The 16,218-nt window shown below is 49.0% G+C and overlaps 2 protein-coding genes across 2 annotated transcripts; one reads left to right on the forward strand and one right to left on the reverse strand.

Moving 5' to 3' along the window:
* Positions 1–5,231: 5,231 nt before the first annotated feature.
* LOC125345326 (crooked neck-like protein 1) lies at positions 5,232–7,280 on the reverse strand. Its single transcript, XM_048337556.1, has one exon. It carries the CDS (start codon positions 7,278–7,280, stop codon positions 5,232–5,234), a length of 2,049 nt encoding a protein of 682 aa, XP_048193513.1.
* Positions 7,281–14,005: 6,725 nt separating this feature from the next.
* Positions 14,006–15,619, forward strand: LOC125345324 (SNW domain-containing protein 1-like). The gene has a single exon (XM_048337554.1). It carries the CDS (start codon positions 14,006–14,008, stop codon positions 15,617–15,619), a length of 1,614 nt encoding a protein of 537 aa, XP_048193511.1.
* Positions 15,620–16,218: the final 599 nt, after the last annotated feature.

A 16,218-nucleotide genomic window follows, 5' to 3' on the forward strand; every position in this document is an offset into this window, starting at 1 on the left:
TGGAAATGTGCTAGCAAGTGAAACTTTCCCCTACTGTTCTGTTTGACTTTGACGTGGAGAAAAGGAGGTCTTGTTTAGGGCAACTGTTTGTATTGATTGAAAATACACATACAAATAAGTACCTATGTAAGTAAATGAGTGAATCAATAAATGAATAAATTCATTTTGGAGAGTTGCTGACTCACAAGACGGTATGTCTCCAGGAACTTGGAGACTGATCTGATCCACAAGGTTTATAGGACTCCTCACTAGGGGACCAGAGGGAGAAAATCTAGCTTGAGTTTAATGAGCTCCCTGCCATGGAGAAGATCATCCTCAGTCATCTCTCCCAGAGCAACCATCAGAAGCCCTTTCAGGCCCTGATATCAGACTTATGAGAGAAGGAAAGAGTGTGAGGATAAGAGAAACATAGAAGGCCTAGGGTAGTGCTGAAGTAGAATAGAAAGTTAGAAGTATAAGGATAGAGACAGAAGGGAAAATGGAGGCAGATGGGAAGGGTAGAAGGTGACAGGAATGGGAGAGGATGAAGGGGAAGATGGAAGTTGAGGAGAAGTGTGGTGGGAGCATGGAAGTTTGGAGGGGAAGTGAAGTGTAGAGCAGAAAAGGAAGGATGAATGGAATGATACATAGGAAAGGAAGGGTGGAAGGGAAAGAGAGGAGTGATTCTAAAAGGGAAGGGTGAAGAGAAAAGAAAGGTTGGAGAAAGAGGGCAAGGATAGATGTGAATAGAAAGGTACAGGTGAAGGAGAGAGTAGAGAGGAGGTAGTGTTGGGGGAGAAGAGAAGGTTTGAGGTGGAAAGGATGGGTGGATGTGAAGTGAAGGCTGAGAGAGAAGAAAACCTTTGAGGCAGACAGGAAAGAATGTGAAAGAAGGATGCAGGCACCGAGCTACCGGGCTGTGGGAAGGGAGTATTGCATATGTAGCCCCTCAAGTCCAGGATAGGGGGAGAGTGGGAAAAGACAGTCTGGGACTTGAGCCGATAAGTGTATCAACCACTTGAAGTGCCATGGCTGTTGTCACTCTGGTATTTTTCATTCCCACAAGTTATGTCCACACAGCAAAGCCAATCTTTGTACCAACTGTTTGGTTTAGTTTGTTTCACTGTGTTTTATTGGCTGTTGCTTATTGCTTTTGTTTTGGTTCTGTTTTAGTTTTGGTTTTTTTTTTAACAATTTTTTTTGTCTTTGGTATTTTATTACTAGGGATCGAACCCAGGATGTTGCACTTGCTAGGCAGGTGCTTTGCCACTGAGCTACATCCCAGCCCTGTTTTTGTTTTTGTTTTTGTTTTTTTTTGGTGGGTTATATGGGTTTTGTGGCAGCACTGTGGCTTTAAATCAAGGCATTGCACATGGCTCAGCTGGTCCTCTGCAATTTGAGCCATTCCACCCGCCTGGCTTCTTGTCTGCTGGTTCATTTTGCTTTGTGGGTTAGTTTCCAGTCCTGGCACTTGAATTGAGGCCTGAGCCCTGTCCCTGAGCCTGAGGTGCTGCTTTCAGTTATTTTTGAGCAGTTTACTGGAGATGATAGTCTCACAGACTTTCTTTCCTACCTGGGCTGGCTTCCAACCATGATCCTCAGAGCTCAGCCTCATGGGTAGGTAAGTTCACAGGTAGGAGCCACCAGAGCCATGCACACATTGTTTTACAGAAAGGACTTAAGCATCCTAGCATTCTGGTAGCCAAAATGGTCCTGGAGCCAATCCCCTGTGGCCAATAGGGGGCAGACGTTGCTCATTGCTACTGTGGGAAGAAGAGTTTCCAGTTGTCCCCCTCCTAGGCAGAACCAGGAAACTTGCTGGGTATATTTATTTGATATGTATATATCCTGGTTCCAGTCCTGGGTCTTGAATTCAGGCCTGGGGCACTGTCCCTGGGATTCATTTGGCTCAAGGCTAATTTTCAGCCTCTCGGCCACAGATCCAACTTCCAGCTTTTTCTGAAAATTTCATTAGAGGTAGGAGTCTCATGAACGTTCCTACCGTAGTTGGCTTTGAACCCCAATGCGCAGATCTCAGCCTCCTGGATATCCTGTATTACAGGCTTGAGCCACCAGTGCCCAGCTAGCTGGCTAGCTTTGAATCCGGCCTTCTGCCTTTTCCTGCCACCCACACAGACACTAACACAGTGCACCAAGACAAGAGGAGTTGGCTTGACAGCTTGTTCTAGCAGCCACATCCTAATCGTTAGTGACCACTTTTGACCTGCTGCCATCAAACACTGAGAATTTGGTAATTTGAAACAACAGTAACAGAAAAAAAGGTGGGTTTTTTCTTGTGTGTTTTTGTTTTGTGTTTATTACATTTATCAATGTGGGCCAGGCTGGCCTCAAGCTCTCACTTCTCTTGCCTCAGTCTCACTAGTGCTAGGATGGCAAGCAAGCCCGACTACACCTCAAAACCAAAAAATGTTCTTCCTCTTGCTTCCCTAAGTTGACTGGTCTTACTCGGCACTTGCCTTGGAGCAGCAGTCAGGTGCCTGCTGGGGCTGTAGGGTAAGCAGGTCTGGACATGCACAGAGCTGGCCAATGATGAGCAGAAGCCATGTTTGGGTCACAGCTCCTCACTCATGTCAACCAGGCACAGGGCAAGTACCTGTCAGATGTGACATAAAAGAAGAAAGCCTCCCAGCAGCATACAGTGAAGACCTAAGATGGAATGAGCAGGGTTAATGTTGCCAACACTACTTCCTTGCTTAATTAATCTCCAGTTGGGCAGAGTTGTTTCCTCGGATATGCCTCTCCCCGAATTGGTCAAAGCACTGTGGCATTTTCCTAGTAGTTTCTAAATAAATACACACCTGCTGTGGTTGTGGCAATCCCTTCCTAGGTACCCAACCAAGTACAATAAAAGCATGTGGTGTCCATCTAAAGTCTCTTATGTGGTTGTCTGAGCGCCGATGTCCACCCTGGTCAATGGGTCAGCACTGTACATGAACTAAGTAATCCTATTAGTTAATTGATTGTACCTAGATATCTTCTATATAGAAAGAAAGGACTAGGATACACAAAGCACTTGGGACAATGTATTCCTGCATTCATGTGTAAGGAGGATTATGGGTAATCTCCCCAGCTCCTCTTTAATGTGCCCTGAGTAAAAATAAAGAAGCCCAACCCTCTGGGCCTGGTTGATAGATTCCCTCATGAGAAAATCACTGAAAGGAGACCACCGCATGTTTCAGGCATGAAATATTTTATTTAATTTTATTTTTTTTATTTTGCCTTCCGCAAGGAAACAGTCATTTAATTCTACAAGCTTACAAATCAAAATGTAAAGAAAGAAAACATGGAAGGATGCAGAGGAAGTGTACTGAGTCAGGTGTGGTGGTTGAAGGCAGCTCTGGATGGAGGAGCCAAGTCTGCATGAAGCTGGGTGGCTGGAACATCATAGCTGGAGGCTGAAGCCCCAGCCCCCAGCTAAGGCCCCCAAGCTTGTGGTGGTGAGGTGCAAGCCGGTCTCCTTCAGGTCTTGTCCCCTGGATGGCTGTAACCTAGACCCCAGGGCTGGTGGGTGCTTCCTCGTGGGCCATTCAGAAAAGGCAGGCCCTGTGGGGAAAAAGGAAGGCTCTATGGCTGGGGTAGAGGGTGAGGAGTTGCAGGGGAGGGGGAGGTGTCTCATGGAACAAGTACTGCTTGAGGCCATCAGACTCCCAGGGAACAGGTCAGGAACTTTCCCATGAGATCCAAGTCCTGGTCTGAGAGCAGGGCCCCAAGGGGTTTCCGGAGCTGGTTGTAGAGCCATTGGCTGAAGGTCATCTTCTTCAGGGCCAGGCACTCTGTCCTTGGAGCCTGGCCAGATTTTCTCACTTGGCATCCCCAAGGGAGGGGTCCTTGCAAACCTTGTGGATCAGATCAATTTCCAACTTCCCTGGGACACAGGGGCTTGTGAGTCAGCAGATCTTTCAAAAAGCATTTATTGACTGATTCATTCATTTACTTACATAGGTTGTTATGTATTTATTTGCATGTGTGATTTGAATCAACCATTTGAATACAAACAGTTCCCCTAAACAAGACCATCTTTTCCCCACTCCAAAGTCTAACAGCACAGCAGGGGAAAGTTTCACTTGCTAGCACATTTTCACACTGAGAACATCCTCCTCATTGTGATTGGTGTTATCTCATTGATAAGCAGCCATTCTTATTCAAAAGATCACCCCTGTGACTACTAATGGCACACAAAAGGAAGTGGTCTTGACTGTGGGGTTGGGCAGGGAGAGGGATGGTATGTTCTCTAAGTGCCACATGGTGGCAGAAGCACTAACACAACACACTCTTGGAAAAAAGGCAGTCATTCAGAGCCATATTTTCAATCCTTCTATGTCTTATAATGAAAATTAGCCCTGGGAGCTGGCACCCAGATATGATTTCATGCTAACCATTTACAGAGTGTACCCCCCTCACTTGCGTCATTAGGGTTCTGGACAAAGTGCACTGAGCGGGAAGAGAGGAGTATCTACTGCTAACTCCTCTTCTTGCCTTCAACATCATGTTCCTCGGTGCTGGAGGAGAAGTTGGTCCCCATGGAATTTTATGCTTGATCTTCAACCTCAGAGGATCCATGGGAGCTTTGCCTTTTCTTTCTTTCTGTGTGCGTGTGTGTGTGTGTGTGTGTGTGTGTGTGTGAGTGTATGTGTGTCGGTCATGGCACTTGATCTCTGGACCTGGCAGCTGTCCCTGAGCTCATCAGCTCAAGGCTAGCACTCTACTACTTGAGCCACAGTGCCACTTCCAATTTTCTGGTGGTTGATTGGAGATAAGGCTCTCACACACTTTCCTGTCTGGCTTAGCGTTGAACCTCGATCCTCACATCTCAGTCTCCTGAGGAGCTAGGATTCATTCTGCATGTCTACTGTCCAAAAAACCCTCCTTTTAGCTCCAGATGTCAGCGTGTAAGATGTACAGTGAGCATGAGACAGTGTCTCAGCTGCTCAAGTTGGCAGAGCTTCAGCAGCCTTATTCGGGAAGAGTTTCTTTCTCTTTTAGATTTTCATTCAGTGGTGAAAAATTCTTTCACTCAAAACTCCCCACCCCTGACTAATCCAAAACGTCTCTGTGAAACCATTAACAAATATACCTGTCAAAGCTTTGAAAGCTTTCTAGTGAAAGATAGGTAAAGTTCCAGGGGCGAAGAGTCCCAAAGGAAGTTTATAAACCACAAGACCAAAGAGAACCACAATGCCCAATGCTTCTTGCTTTGCAGGAATGTTGGAACCGCACTCTCCTTCATGTCCTCATGAGCACGTTGCTCGGCAGCCTCCTTTCTCCTGTTGTTGTTTCTTCCAATGTTTGGCCATGGCCAGGAGCTTGAGGTTAGCTAGGTTGGCGGCTGCATCTTCTGGGAAGATATAGTCATAGTATTCTTCCCAGGCTGCCTCAGACCCATAGTCAGTCTGGACCTTTCTTCTCTTCTTGGCTTTCTTTGGCATGAGTTTGTTTACTCGGTCCTTCTCTGATACTGTCCCAAATTCATCTTCGAAGCTCCTCCAAGATTCCAGCAGCAGCAGCCTGTCTTCCTTGTCTTCACAGTTCCTCATGGTTTGGTTAGCCTCCTCATAGATCTGTCTGCATCTAGCCACACTTCCTTCTTCTCCTGTAGACAACTCAAAGCGAGCCCAGCTGATCCATACTTTGACGTGTTGCGTGCGCTGGAGCAAGCGTCGGTAAAGGTTTCGTGGTCTCTCCGTTTCTTCCTGCTCCATTTCAAAGTCGATGTACGATTTCCAAAGCACCTCTGGCATGTCTAAGTGTGGCTGGCTGATGGCTAACTCATAAATCGCCCGGGCTCTCTCCAGATCCCCAAGGAGTGTCTCTACTTCCGCAAACTGAATCCACGAGGCACAATTCTCAGGTGCAAATTCCAGCCACTTCTCGTAAAGCTTCCGGCATCTGTCGAATTCTCGCAGCTGCAGTTCCAGCTCTATGTAGCCTTTGAACAACTTGTTCTTTGGACATTTGCCCAGGGAAGTCCCCAAAACTCTCCTGGCAAATGGTACATTTTTCTGTCGTATTTCAAATTTTGCGTAATAGAGCCACATTTTGGCAAATGTGAACTTGCGGTGAGGAATTAATTGCAAAGAGGCCTGATACACCTGTCTGGTCCTGTCGGGATCCTTTGCCTCCAGTTCTTCATAGAGCGCATAGCGGACCCAGAGGTAGATGTAGCGCTTCCAGTGCCTCTTCTCCTCACTGGGGGGGACGTTGGCCACGGCTCTCTCATAAACCTCTCGCACTGTTTCCGCTTCTGCGTGGCTTTCCAGCAGGCGCAAGTAATCAAACCAGGCATCGAAATTGAGCGGATTAGCCCTCACTTCTGCTTCATACTTGGCCCTGCATTTGCTCTCGATGAGAGCTTCAATACCCGGCCTGTCACCAAACTTCTTCTCAAAGATGGTGTAGTTTTTCAAGAGCTCCTGGGCCCGGTGTTTGGGAATTCTGTCCAAGGCATACTTGTAGATGATTCGGGCCCTCTCCACTTCTTTCTGGTTTTCCTCAAACTTGGCAAACGCAACGAAAAGGCGTTCATCCATGTGTTCTTCTCCGAAGAACTCCACAGCTCTCTCATACACTTGGCGGGCATGGGCAAAGGCAGCCTGCTTCTCTTCGGAGCGGGCATATTTGATCCAGTTCTTCACGTGCGGGTGCACAAGAACAAATCGTTGATAAATGGTGCGTGCCCGCTCCACCTCTCTGTATCTCAGCTCCAAGTTAATGTAGGCGTGCCAGGCTTGCTCCTCGGGCTGCCATTCCATCCAGCGCTCAAACACCTGCCGGGCACCGGCAATGTTCCCCAGCATCTCCTCCATGGCCGTGTACTTGTACCAGAACTGGCTGACTCGCGGCAGCGTGGTGACGGCCCGCTCCCACACATTCCGGGCATGGTTGACCTGGCGATTCTTCATTTCCATTTCTGCGTAGCTCAGCCAGAGGGGGATGTTGCCATAGTCCACATCTAAAGCACGCTCGTAGATGGACCGAGCCCTTTGGATCTCCTTTAGACTTTCTTCCCACCTGGCGTATTTGATCCAGTTCCTCAGCACAGTCCTGTTTTTCCTGAGGTTGTCTTCGAAAGTCTTCCTTCTCCTCAGCTTGTAGTCACTGAGTTCTTCCTGGTCCGCGATCCTCTGTGCAGGCGGAGGCGGCCGAAGTTCGAGCTCTCGTTCTTTGGCTTCTCGGAGCAGTTGCTCGGCAGTGATCTGAACGGGAGCTGCAGCTTTGTTTTTGACCTTGGCTGCTTGAGGAATCCTCTGTTTCCCGGCTGTGGCGGAGGAGGAGGCCGCCATGTCTGCAGGAGGAGAGCCCCGGAGACACCCGCGCAGCATGCACTGGAAACCCAGTCAGCGGCCCAAGTTCAGGAGAGTTTGCCTACACTGCGAAGAGTCCCCAAGACAAAGCAAATCGCTGGGCAGAGCTGAGCCCTAGGAGAGACAAACAGCAGCCAACTCGCCTGCCTGCCCGCTGGCCCAGCTGCAGGAGATGGGGGCTGGCTGAGAGGCCTTTGCCTCCTGAGGTGGAGCAGAGGGATTATATAAGGGAGGGTGAGGAGGAGGCGTGGCCAGGGTGGATCCGGAATTGTCTTGGAACCCAGGGAACCTGTCACTGGGCACGGGAGGCGGGACCAGGGGGAAGGAGGGCGTGGACTCAGAGCAGCAGGAAGTGACCTCCAAGCCTGGGGCACTTTGCTGACTCATGCTCAGGAGCTGGACAGCGGTGATCACATGATTCCCTCAGGGGGAGTCTGAACAAAAGCCTATGGAGGAGAGCAGGGGAAGGGGAGGGGAGGGCATCATGCTCCCTTCTAGACCGAACTTTCAAAAATCTTTATAGTTAGGGAGGCTCATGGAAAACCAATCATCCAGAAGCCTAAGCCAGTGAGACCCAGCAAGAATATCTTGAAGGAGAAGGATGAGATGGAACTTGACCCAACAGATATCCCACTAGAGAAATGGACATGGCGCAGAGTGGATTGATGGGCTAAGGGAAGCAGGCACTGAGCTACGTGGAAAGGGAGCATTGCACAAGTAGCCTCTCAAGTCCAGGATAGGGGGAGGGTGGGAACAGACAGCCTGGGACTTGAGCCCATAAAGTGTATCAGCCACTTTAAGTGCCATGGCTGTTGTCACTCTGGTGTTTTCCATTCCTACAAGTTATGTCTACACAGCAAAGCAAATCTTTGTAGCAACTGTTTAGTTTTCTGTTTGTTTCTCTGGGTTTTATTGGCTGTTGCTTATTGGCTTTGTTTTGGGTTTTGTTTTTTGGTGGGGTATGTGGGTTTTGTGGCAGCACTGTGGCTTTAACTCAAGGCCTTGCATGTGGCTCAGCTGGTACTCTGCCATTTGAGCCATACCACCAGCCTGGCTTCCTGTCTGCTGGTTCGTTTTGCTTAGTGGGTTGGTTTCTAGTCCTGGCACTTGAATTGGGGCCCAGGCCCTTTCCCTGAGCCTGAGGTGCTGCTTTCAGTTATTTTTGAGCAGTTTACTGGAGATGAGAGTCTCACAGACTTTCCTACCTGGGCTGGCTTCCAACCATGATCCTCGGAGCTCAGCCTCCTGTGTAGATAAGTTTACAGGTAGGAGCCTCCAGAGACTTGCACAGGTTGTTTCATTGAGAGGACTTAAACATCCTAGGATTCTGGTGGCCAAAATGGTCCTGGAGCCCCCTGTGGCCAACAGGGGGCAGACTTTGCTGACTGTAACTGTAGGAAGAACACTTTCCAATTGTCCACCTCCTAGGGAGAACCAGGAAACTTGGTGGGTATATTTATTTGATATGTTTGTATTGTGGTTCCAGTCCTGGGGCTTTAATTCAGGGCCCTGGCACTGTCCCTGAGCTTCTTCTTGCTCAAGGCTAATTTTCTGCCTTCCAGCCTTTTCTGAATATTTCATTGGAGTGAAGAGTCTCTTGAGCTTTCCTCCCCAGTTTGGCTTTGGACACCAATGTGCAGATCTTAGCCTCCTGGATATCCTGTATTACAGGCATGAGCTACCAGTGCCCAGCTAGCTGGCTAGCTTTGAATCTTGCCTTCTGCCTTCTTCTGCCACCCACCCAGAAACTAACACAGTGTACCAAGACAAGAAGAGATGTCTTGACAGCTTGTTCTAGCAGCCACATCCTAATCGTTAGTGACCACTTTTGACCTGCTGCCCATCAAATACTGAGAATTTGGTGATTTGAAACAACAATAAGAGAAAAAATATTATTTTTAACGTTTAGCAATGTGCTCTAGGCTGGCCTCAAGCTCTCACTCCTCTTGCCTCAGTCTCACTCGTGCTAGCATGGCAAGCAAGCCTGACTATTCCTCAAAACAAAAAATTGTTCTTCCTCATGTTTCCCTATGTTGACTGGTGTTTCTCGGCTCTTGCCTTGGGGTGGCAGTCAGGTACCTTCTAGGGCTATAGGCTAAGCAGGTCTGGACATGCACAAGGCTGGCCAATGATGAGCATAGCTCCTCACTCAAGTCAACCAGGACCTGTCAGGTGTGAGATAAAAGAAGAAAGCCTCCCACCTCCTTACAATGAAGACCTATGATGGAATGAGCATGATTAATGTTGGCAACACTGCTTCCTTGCTTAATCTCCAGTAGGGCAGAGTTGTTCCCTCTGATCTGTCTGTCCCCGACTTGGTCAAAGCACTGTGGCATTTTCCTAGTCGCTTTTAAATAAATACACCCCTGTTGTGGTTGTGGCAATCCCTCCCTATGTATCCAACCAAGTACAATGAAAGCATGTGTGCATTCAAATTCTGTTATGTGGTTGTTCCTAACAGCTTCAGGTGTCTGAATGGTTCAGCACTGTACATGAACTAGGTAATCCTATCAAATAGTCGATTGTTCCTAGGTACCTTCCATATAGAAATGACTATGATACACATAGCGCTTAGGACAATGTGTTCCTGCATTTATGTGTCAAGGTGGATAATCACTAAACTCCTGAGGCCCCTCTAAGGTGTCCTCGGTAATATGAAGAAGCTGAACCCTCTGGGCCTGGTTGGTGGGTTCCCCCATGGAAGGTTTGCAGAAAGGAGACTGCCACATGCTTGAGGCAGGATAGAGTTTATTTCATTTTAGTTTCTTTATTTTGCCTTCCACAAGGAAATAATCATTTAACTCTACAAGCTTACAAATGAAAGTGTAGGGAAAGAAAACATGGAAAGGCTCAGAGGAAGCATTCTGAGTCAGGTATGGTAGCCGAAGGTGGAGGAGCTGAGTTGGATGAGGCTGGGTGGCTGGAATTTCAGAGCTGGAGGTTAAAGCCTGGGCCCTTGGCTGTCAGCTGAGGCCCCGTGGTTTGTGGTGGTGAGGTGCAAGCTGGTCTCCTTCAGGTCTCCTCCCCATGCTGGCTGTAACCTGGACCCAAGGGCTGGTGGAGTGCTTCAGGGCCTGCCACTCCAAATAGGCAGGCTATGTGGAGAACAAGGAAGGGTCTATAGCAGTGTTGGGTTGGGGGATGGGGGAAAGTGTGTCATGGAAAAACTCCTGCTTGAGGCCATCTTCCATGTTCATCAGACTCCCCAGGTCAGGAACTTTTTCATGAGATCCAAGTCCTGGTCTGAGAGCAGGGCCCCAAGTGGTTCCGGAGCTGGTTGTAGAGCTGTTGGCTGAAGGTCATCTTCTTCAGGGCCAGGCACTCTCTCATTGGAGCCTGGCCAGATGAGTCAGCAGCTCTCCCAAAAGAATTGATTGATTGATTCATTCATTCATTCATTCATTCACTCATTTACTTACGTAGATATTCATTTGCATGTGTGTTTTGAATGAATACAGTTGCCCTAGACAAGACCTTCATTCTCCACTCCAAAGTCAAACAGCACAGTGACGGGAATCAAATGGCTGTCATATTGTTACATGAAAAAACCTATAGTGCTTAACTGAAAAGAATGTTTGGTTTCTGTGATATCTCATCCATGCAGGTTGGTCAGTCTTGATATCCTCTTTGGCAGTACATACTACCTACCCTTCATTGAAAATCACCCACCCATAACCTTCTTGTAACGTACATCTTGTAGTTTAGTAACCTAGCAGCCTAACAGCCCTGCTTACGTTAGCTACCATTTTTAATCACTATATAAGCGGCTGTGCAAAAAATAAAGTTTGAGACCTTGATCAGAATCCTGTCTTGGTCTCCTTCCTTGTGTCTGATTTGTCTCTCATTCAGGTCCACTCCCCCTCGGGTTCCTGTTGACAAAACCCAGCTGGCTGGGACAAGCACAGTAGGGTTAAATTTTATTTTCTAGCACATTTTCAGGCTGTGAATATCCTCCTCATTGTGTTTGGGGCTACTTCATTGATAAGCAGCAATTCTTACACAAAAGATCACCCCTGTGGCTACTAATGGCACACAAAAAGAAGTGGTCTTGACTGTGGGGTTGGCCAGGGAGAGGGAGGATGTGTTCTCTAGTGGTGTCAGAAGCACAAACACAACACACTCTTGGAAACAAGGCAGTCATTCAGAGTCGCATTTTCAATCCTTCTATGTTCCTGATTAGCTGGGGCATTGTCGCTTAACAGCAAGACAGTCAAAGTTTGCAAAAGACATCTGGGGTCAGCCTTCACCAGTTATGGACCTGGAGACTGTTAGTGGGGGATGCTACAAGGGACTTTTGGTGCCAGTCCCCTCCTGCTATGTATACATTAGTTACTTATTGGGGCAGTAACTTGATTGCCTGGTGGAGCACCTGGCATTTCAAATATTTATCTGCTGATATTCCAGTACACAGCACAATTATCAAGCAAGGCAGTGAAGCATCTTACAAACAATGGCTAAAGCATCCTAACTTTAACTGACCTCTGGTCAAATGAATTCTCTCTGGCTACCTTGATTATTTTAGACTGCATTTTGTGCAGGCTTCACACTGACATGTTCCGCAGTTATTCCAGGACGTTTCAGGGCCCAGTCAGGCCCAAGCTACAATATGGAGGTGCACTGGCTGCTCAGGCTCCTCAAGGATTGATGTAGTCAGGTCTCTTCTCTACCATCTCTCATGTGATTCAGGGAGGAGGTGTGGAAGCATGATCAGTAAAAGCTAAGAATCCACCCGTGCTCACCCTGGAAGTGCTTTGCTTGATATGAGTCCCTGACTAGCCAGTGAGTGCTGGCAAAACTGACAATAAGGAGAGGTGGGGGTTGAGCTAATTTTCATATACGCTCAGGTTCCCTGATTAAACTTAAGAGCCATACTGTTAACACAGAGATGAAACGACCAGGGTAGACCATCCCCTGCAGAACTCTAGGCCCCTTAGCTTGTTGACTGTGCAAAGGTGACTTGGGTACAGTGGTTAGATCTCAAGAAAAAATTCTTGACATATTTTCAGAGGAGTAGGTGAACTTGGAGGAGAGTCTCCACCATGATTTTTTCTAGGAGTCCTCCTAGGCACCCACCAATATTTTCATGTTCAGCATGAGGTCTGCCTAGACCAAGCAACAGAAGTGCAGCTCGCCACTACCCCATACTCGCCACTATCGCATAGGCCTTCAGGGTAGTCTACGCCACAGCCAACTTGCACAGGAGTGCTGGAGGACAAGGGCTTGCACCTGCCACCACACATCAGGGGGCATCAGCCTTGGGCCCCAGATTCAGCCCCTGGCTGTGAAGCTCCAAAACCCAGGCCCCTCCAGATGGGGCTCCTCTATCCAGAGCCGCCTTCAACCAAGAAACCCAGCTGACGTGGCTCGCTTCCTCTTAATGATTCTTTTCAGTTTAGAGTGTGATCTGTGAACTTGTGCAATTCAATGAATATTTCCTCGTGGGAGGTAAAAATGAAATGAAATAAACTGATTGCTGCCTGAACCATGGACGGGGTGGTCTGTCTCCTCTCAGGGAACCTTTCACAAGGGAAGCCAACCACCTGGCCTGGCTTCTCTATATTTACTGAGGATGAAAGAGGCCAGTCCATACCAGCCCCCCTTGAGTAGGAAGTTACCTGAGCCCCTCTCCCTCCAGCATACGAGGACAAACCCGCGTCCTGTTATTTACTGTTATCTGAACTTTGCAGCCTGCAAGCAGGAACAAGCAGAAGGCACCAGCCCTGCTCCGGAAAATTGTGTCTAAAAGGACACTTCATCATTCCAAAAATCTGCGCACCCATGCAGCTTGGCACGTATCCCCTACTAGCCCAAATTAGTGTAAAGGAAAAGAAAATTCTTTCCCTAAACAAGGGTAGAGTTGGGGACTCCACCGTGTGAAGGAAACATCTGCAATTGGTAACCGCTAGACAAGGACACTTTCAGGAGAGGTCAAGAGGTGAGCGGATTACCCACCTTCCCACAGAAAATGGAATTATCATGTCAAATCCAATCAGCCCACACCCCTCCCCATTGCTCCAATGCCGGCCCTTATCTTGGATCAAACTCCTGTTGCCACCAGGGGAAACACCAAGTGGAACAGGAGTTCTCATTCTCCACTAGACTCTCAGCTCTCTTCTTGTGCAGCCCCTGCATCCAGACTCCTCTGCGTAGACCCATGTGCACATTTACTACCATGGGACGGTTACTGCTGCCTTCATCTGGTCCTTCTCCCCCTAAACTCCATGCCCCTGAGTGACCAGGAAGGAGCCAGAGAGAATGGGTGGCCCTTCTGAAGCACAGAGACAATGCAGTGCAATGTTCCCTCTCTCTGGGGAAGGGCCCCTCAACTCCTCCCCTTTCAGAAGGAAAGCATGATAGGCCTTATGCCAAATCACCCGAGCATACCCAACCAATTACCTCCAAGGGACCATCCCTTGACTGTGAGTCAGCCAAAGGGCCCCAGGCACTGAGGCCACTTCCCCTCTACCCAGACAGACCGACCACGCCCTCACCCACCCTGGCCACCTCTCCTTCAGACAGTGAGAGGTCCCCTAGGCTCTGAGGCCCTTTCCCCATCTGCTCTGGCCACACCTCCTCCCTGCCTTCCCCTATATAGGCTTCTCCACCCCTAAGCTTGGCCAGTCCCGTGGCAGTCTCACCTGAGCAAGCAGGAAGTTTGATCTTGCTGGCGGTCCCCTCCTCAACCCACTCTTTCCCCTGAGGAGATGGTGCTCACCGCATGCTTGCCTGCGCCCACTGGGCTATCTCAGAACCAAACTGAAGCCAGAGAGAAGGCTAGATGTCACGGACCCTGGCAGGCCTCCCTGGCCTCCTCCCGCAGAGAACCTCCCCCATATGGGCTCCGCAAAGGCTGGACACCCTGCTGCTTAGAGGACTTTGGAGACGGAGGCGCGTTCCCAGAGATCCCTGTGGCCCAGTGGCCGCTGGATATGGGTCGCGGGAAAACAAGGGCCAATGCACTGGCCATTCAGGTCGATTTCCGAGGGCGACTCCAATACCAAGCAATTGCTCGACAAGGACAGCCAAAAGCCAGGGTCATTTACAGCCAGCACGCTGACCTGGTCCCAAAGGAGGTGACCAATGCAGAGGATCCAGACTTGCGGAGACCCGACCAAGAGGCCATTCAAGAGACCACAGCAAAGACTCGGGCAGCCTTAGAGAAGCTTGTGTGGCAGAAGGTTGCTGCAGCCATGCCGGCTGGAGAAGCTGAGAGACCGGCCCCTGCTCAGTATGTGCGATACACGCCCTTTCAACAAGGAGAGGCATGGAACTCAGGGGCTAAGCAGAGGGTGATTCGGGTGGTGGACATGCAGAAAGATCCCATGGAGCCTCCGAGATTCAAGATCAATCAGAAGATTCCCCGGCCACCGCCTTCTCCTCCTGTACCTGTGCTGCGGTCCCCAAGTCGACGGATGACTGTGAAGGAACAACAAGAGTGGAAGATCCCCCCTTGCATTTCCAACTGGAAAAATGCAAAGGGTTATACAATTCCACTAGACAAGCGTCTGGCCACTGGTGCGAGAGGACTCCAGGCGGTGTGCATCAAGGATACCTTTGCTAAGCTGGCCCAAGCTCTCTATATTGCTGACCGCAAGGCTCGGGAGGCTGTCGAGGCCCGGGCCCAAGTGGAGAGGAAGATGGCTCACAAAGCAAAACAGAAACATGAGGAGAGACTGAGAGAGCTGGCCCAAAGGACCAGGGAGAGCAGAGCTGGGAGCAAAGCCCGAGTGGATGGAGAGGATGGGGAGCCACAGGAGAGGGCAGGGATCCGACAGGAGAGGCAGAAAGACAGGCGGTGTGACCGCAATCTTTACAGGGCAGCTCCGAAGAGGACGTGGAAACGACAGCATATTGAGCAACGAGATATCACTGAAGTCATTGCTCTCGGTGTCCCCAATCCTGGAACCTCCAATGAAGGTCAGTATTATGACCCAAGGCTCTTCAAGCAGCCCAAGGGTATGGACAGTGGCTTTGCCGGTGGAGAAGATGACTTTTACAACCTTTATGGCCACTCCTGGAGAGGGGCTGAACCCATGGCCCATACTATCTATAGGCCCAGGCCAGATCTGGACAAGGACATGTATGGCAATGACCTAGAAGCCAGAATGGAGACCCACAGGTTCTTTCCATGCAAAGAGTTTTCCGATTCAGAACAGAGGCAGGGAAGATTAGAAGGACCTGTTGAGTTTGAGGAAGATCCTTTTGGTTTGGACAAGTTTCTGCAAGAAGCAAAGCGGCAAGGCGGCTCAAAAAGACCCTCGGAGAGGAGCCAAGCCCAGGAACAGGAGCATGGAGGCAAGAAGAGGAGGAAGGCATAGATACTCCTTTCTTCCCCCTCGGTGAACTTGGTCCACAACCCTGATGGTGCCATTCCTGGGGGTACACTGTGTAGATGGTCAGAAGAAATCCAAATCTGGGAACCAGTTTCCAGGTTTGCAGGTGCTTCTGCCACCATGTGGCACTTAGAGAACATACCCTCCCTCTCCTTAACCAACTCCACAATCAAAGCCACTTCCGTTTGTATGCCATTAGGAGTCACAGGGGTGATCTTTTGTGTAAGAATGGCTGCTTCTCAATGAAGTAACCCCAATGGCAATGAGGAGGATGTTCACAGGCTGGAAATGTGCTAGCAAGGGAAACTTTCCCCTACTGTTCTGTTTGACTTTGAAGTGGGGAAAAGGAGGTGTTGTTTCGGGCAACTGTTTGTATTGATTGAAAACACACATACAAATAAATAAATGCCTATGTAAGTAAATGAATGAATCAATAAATGAATAAACTCATTTTGGAGAGTTGCTGACTCACAAGACCTTATGTCCCCAGGAAGTTGGAAACTGATCTGATCCACAAGGTTTATAGGACCACAAGGGAGAACATCTAGCTTGAGTTTAATGAGCTCCCTGCCATCAAGAAGATC

This window comes from Perognathus longimembris, unplaced genomic scaffold (genome assembly GCF_023159225.1).
Source record: "Perognathus longimembris pacificus isolate PPM17 unplaced genomic scaffold, ASM2315922v1 HiC_scaffold_5505, whole genome shotgun sequence".
NCBI classification, from domain to species: domain Eukaryota; kingdom Metazoa; phylum Chordata; class Mammalia; order Rodentia; family Heteromyidae; genus Perognathus; species Perognathus longimembris.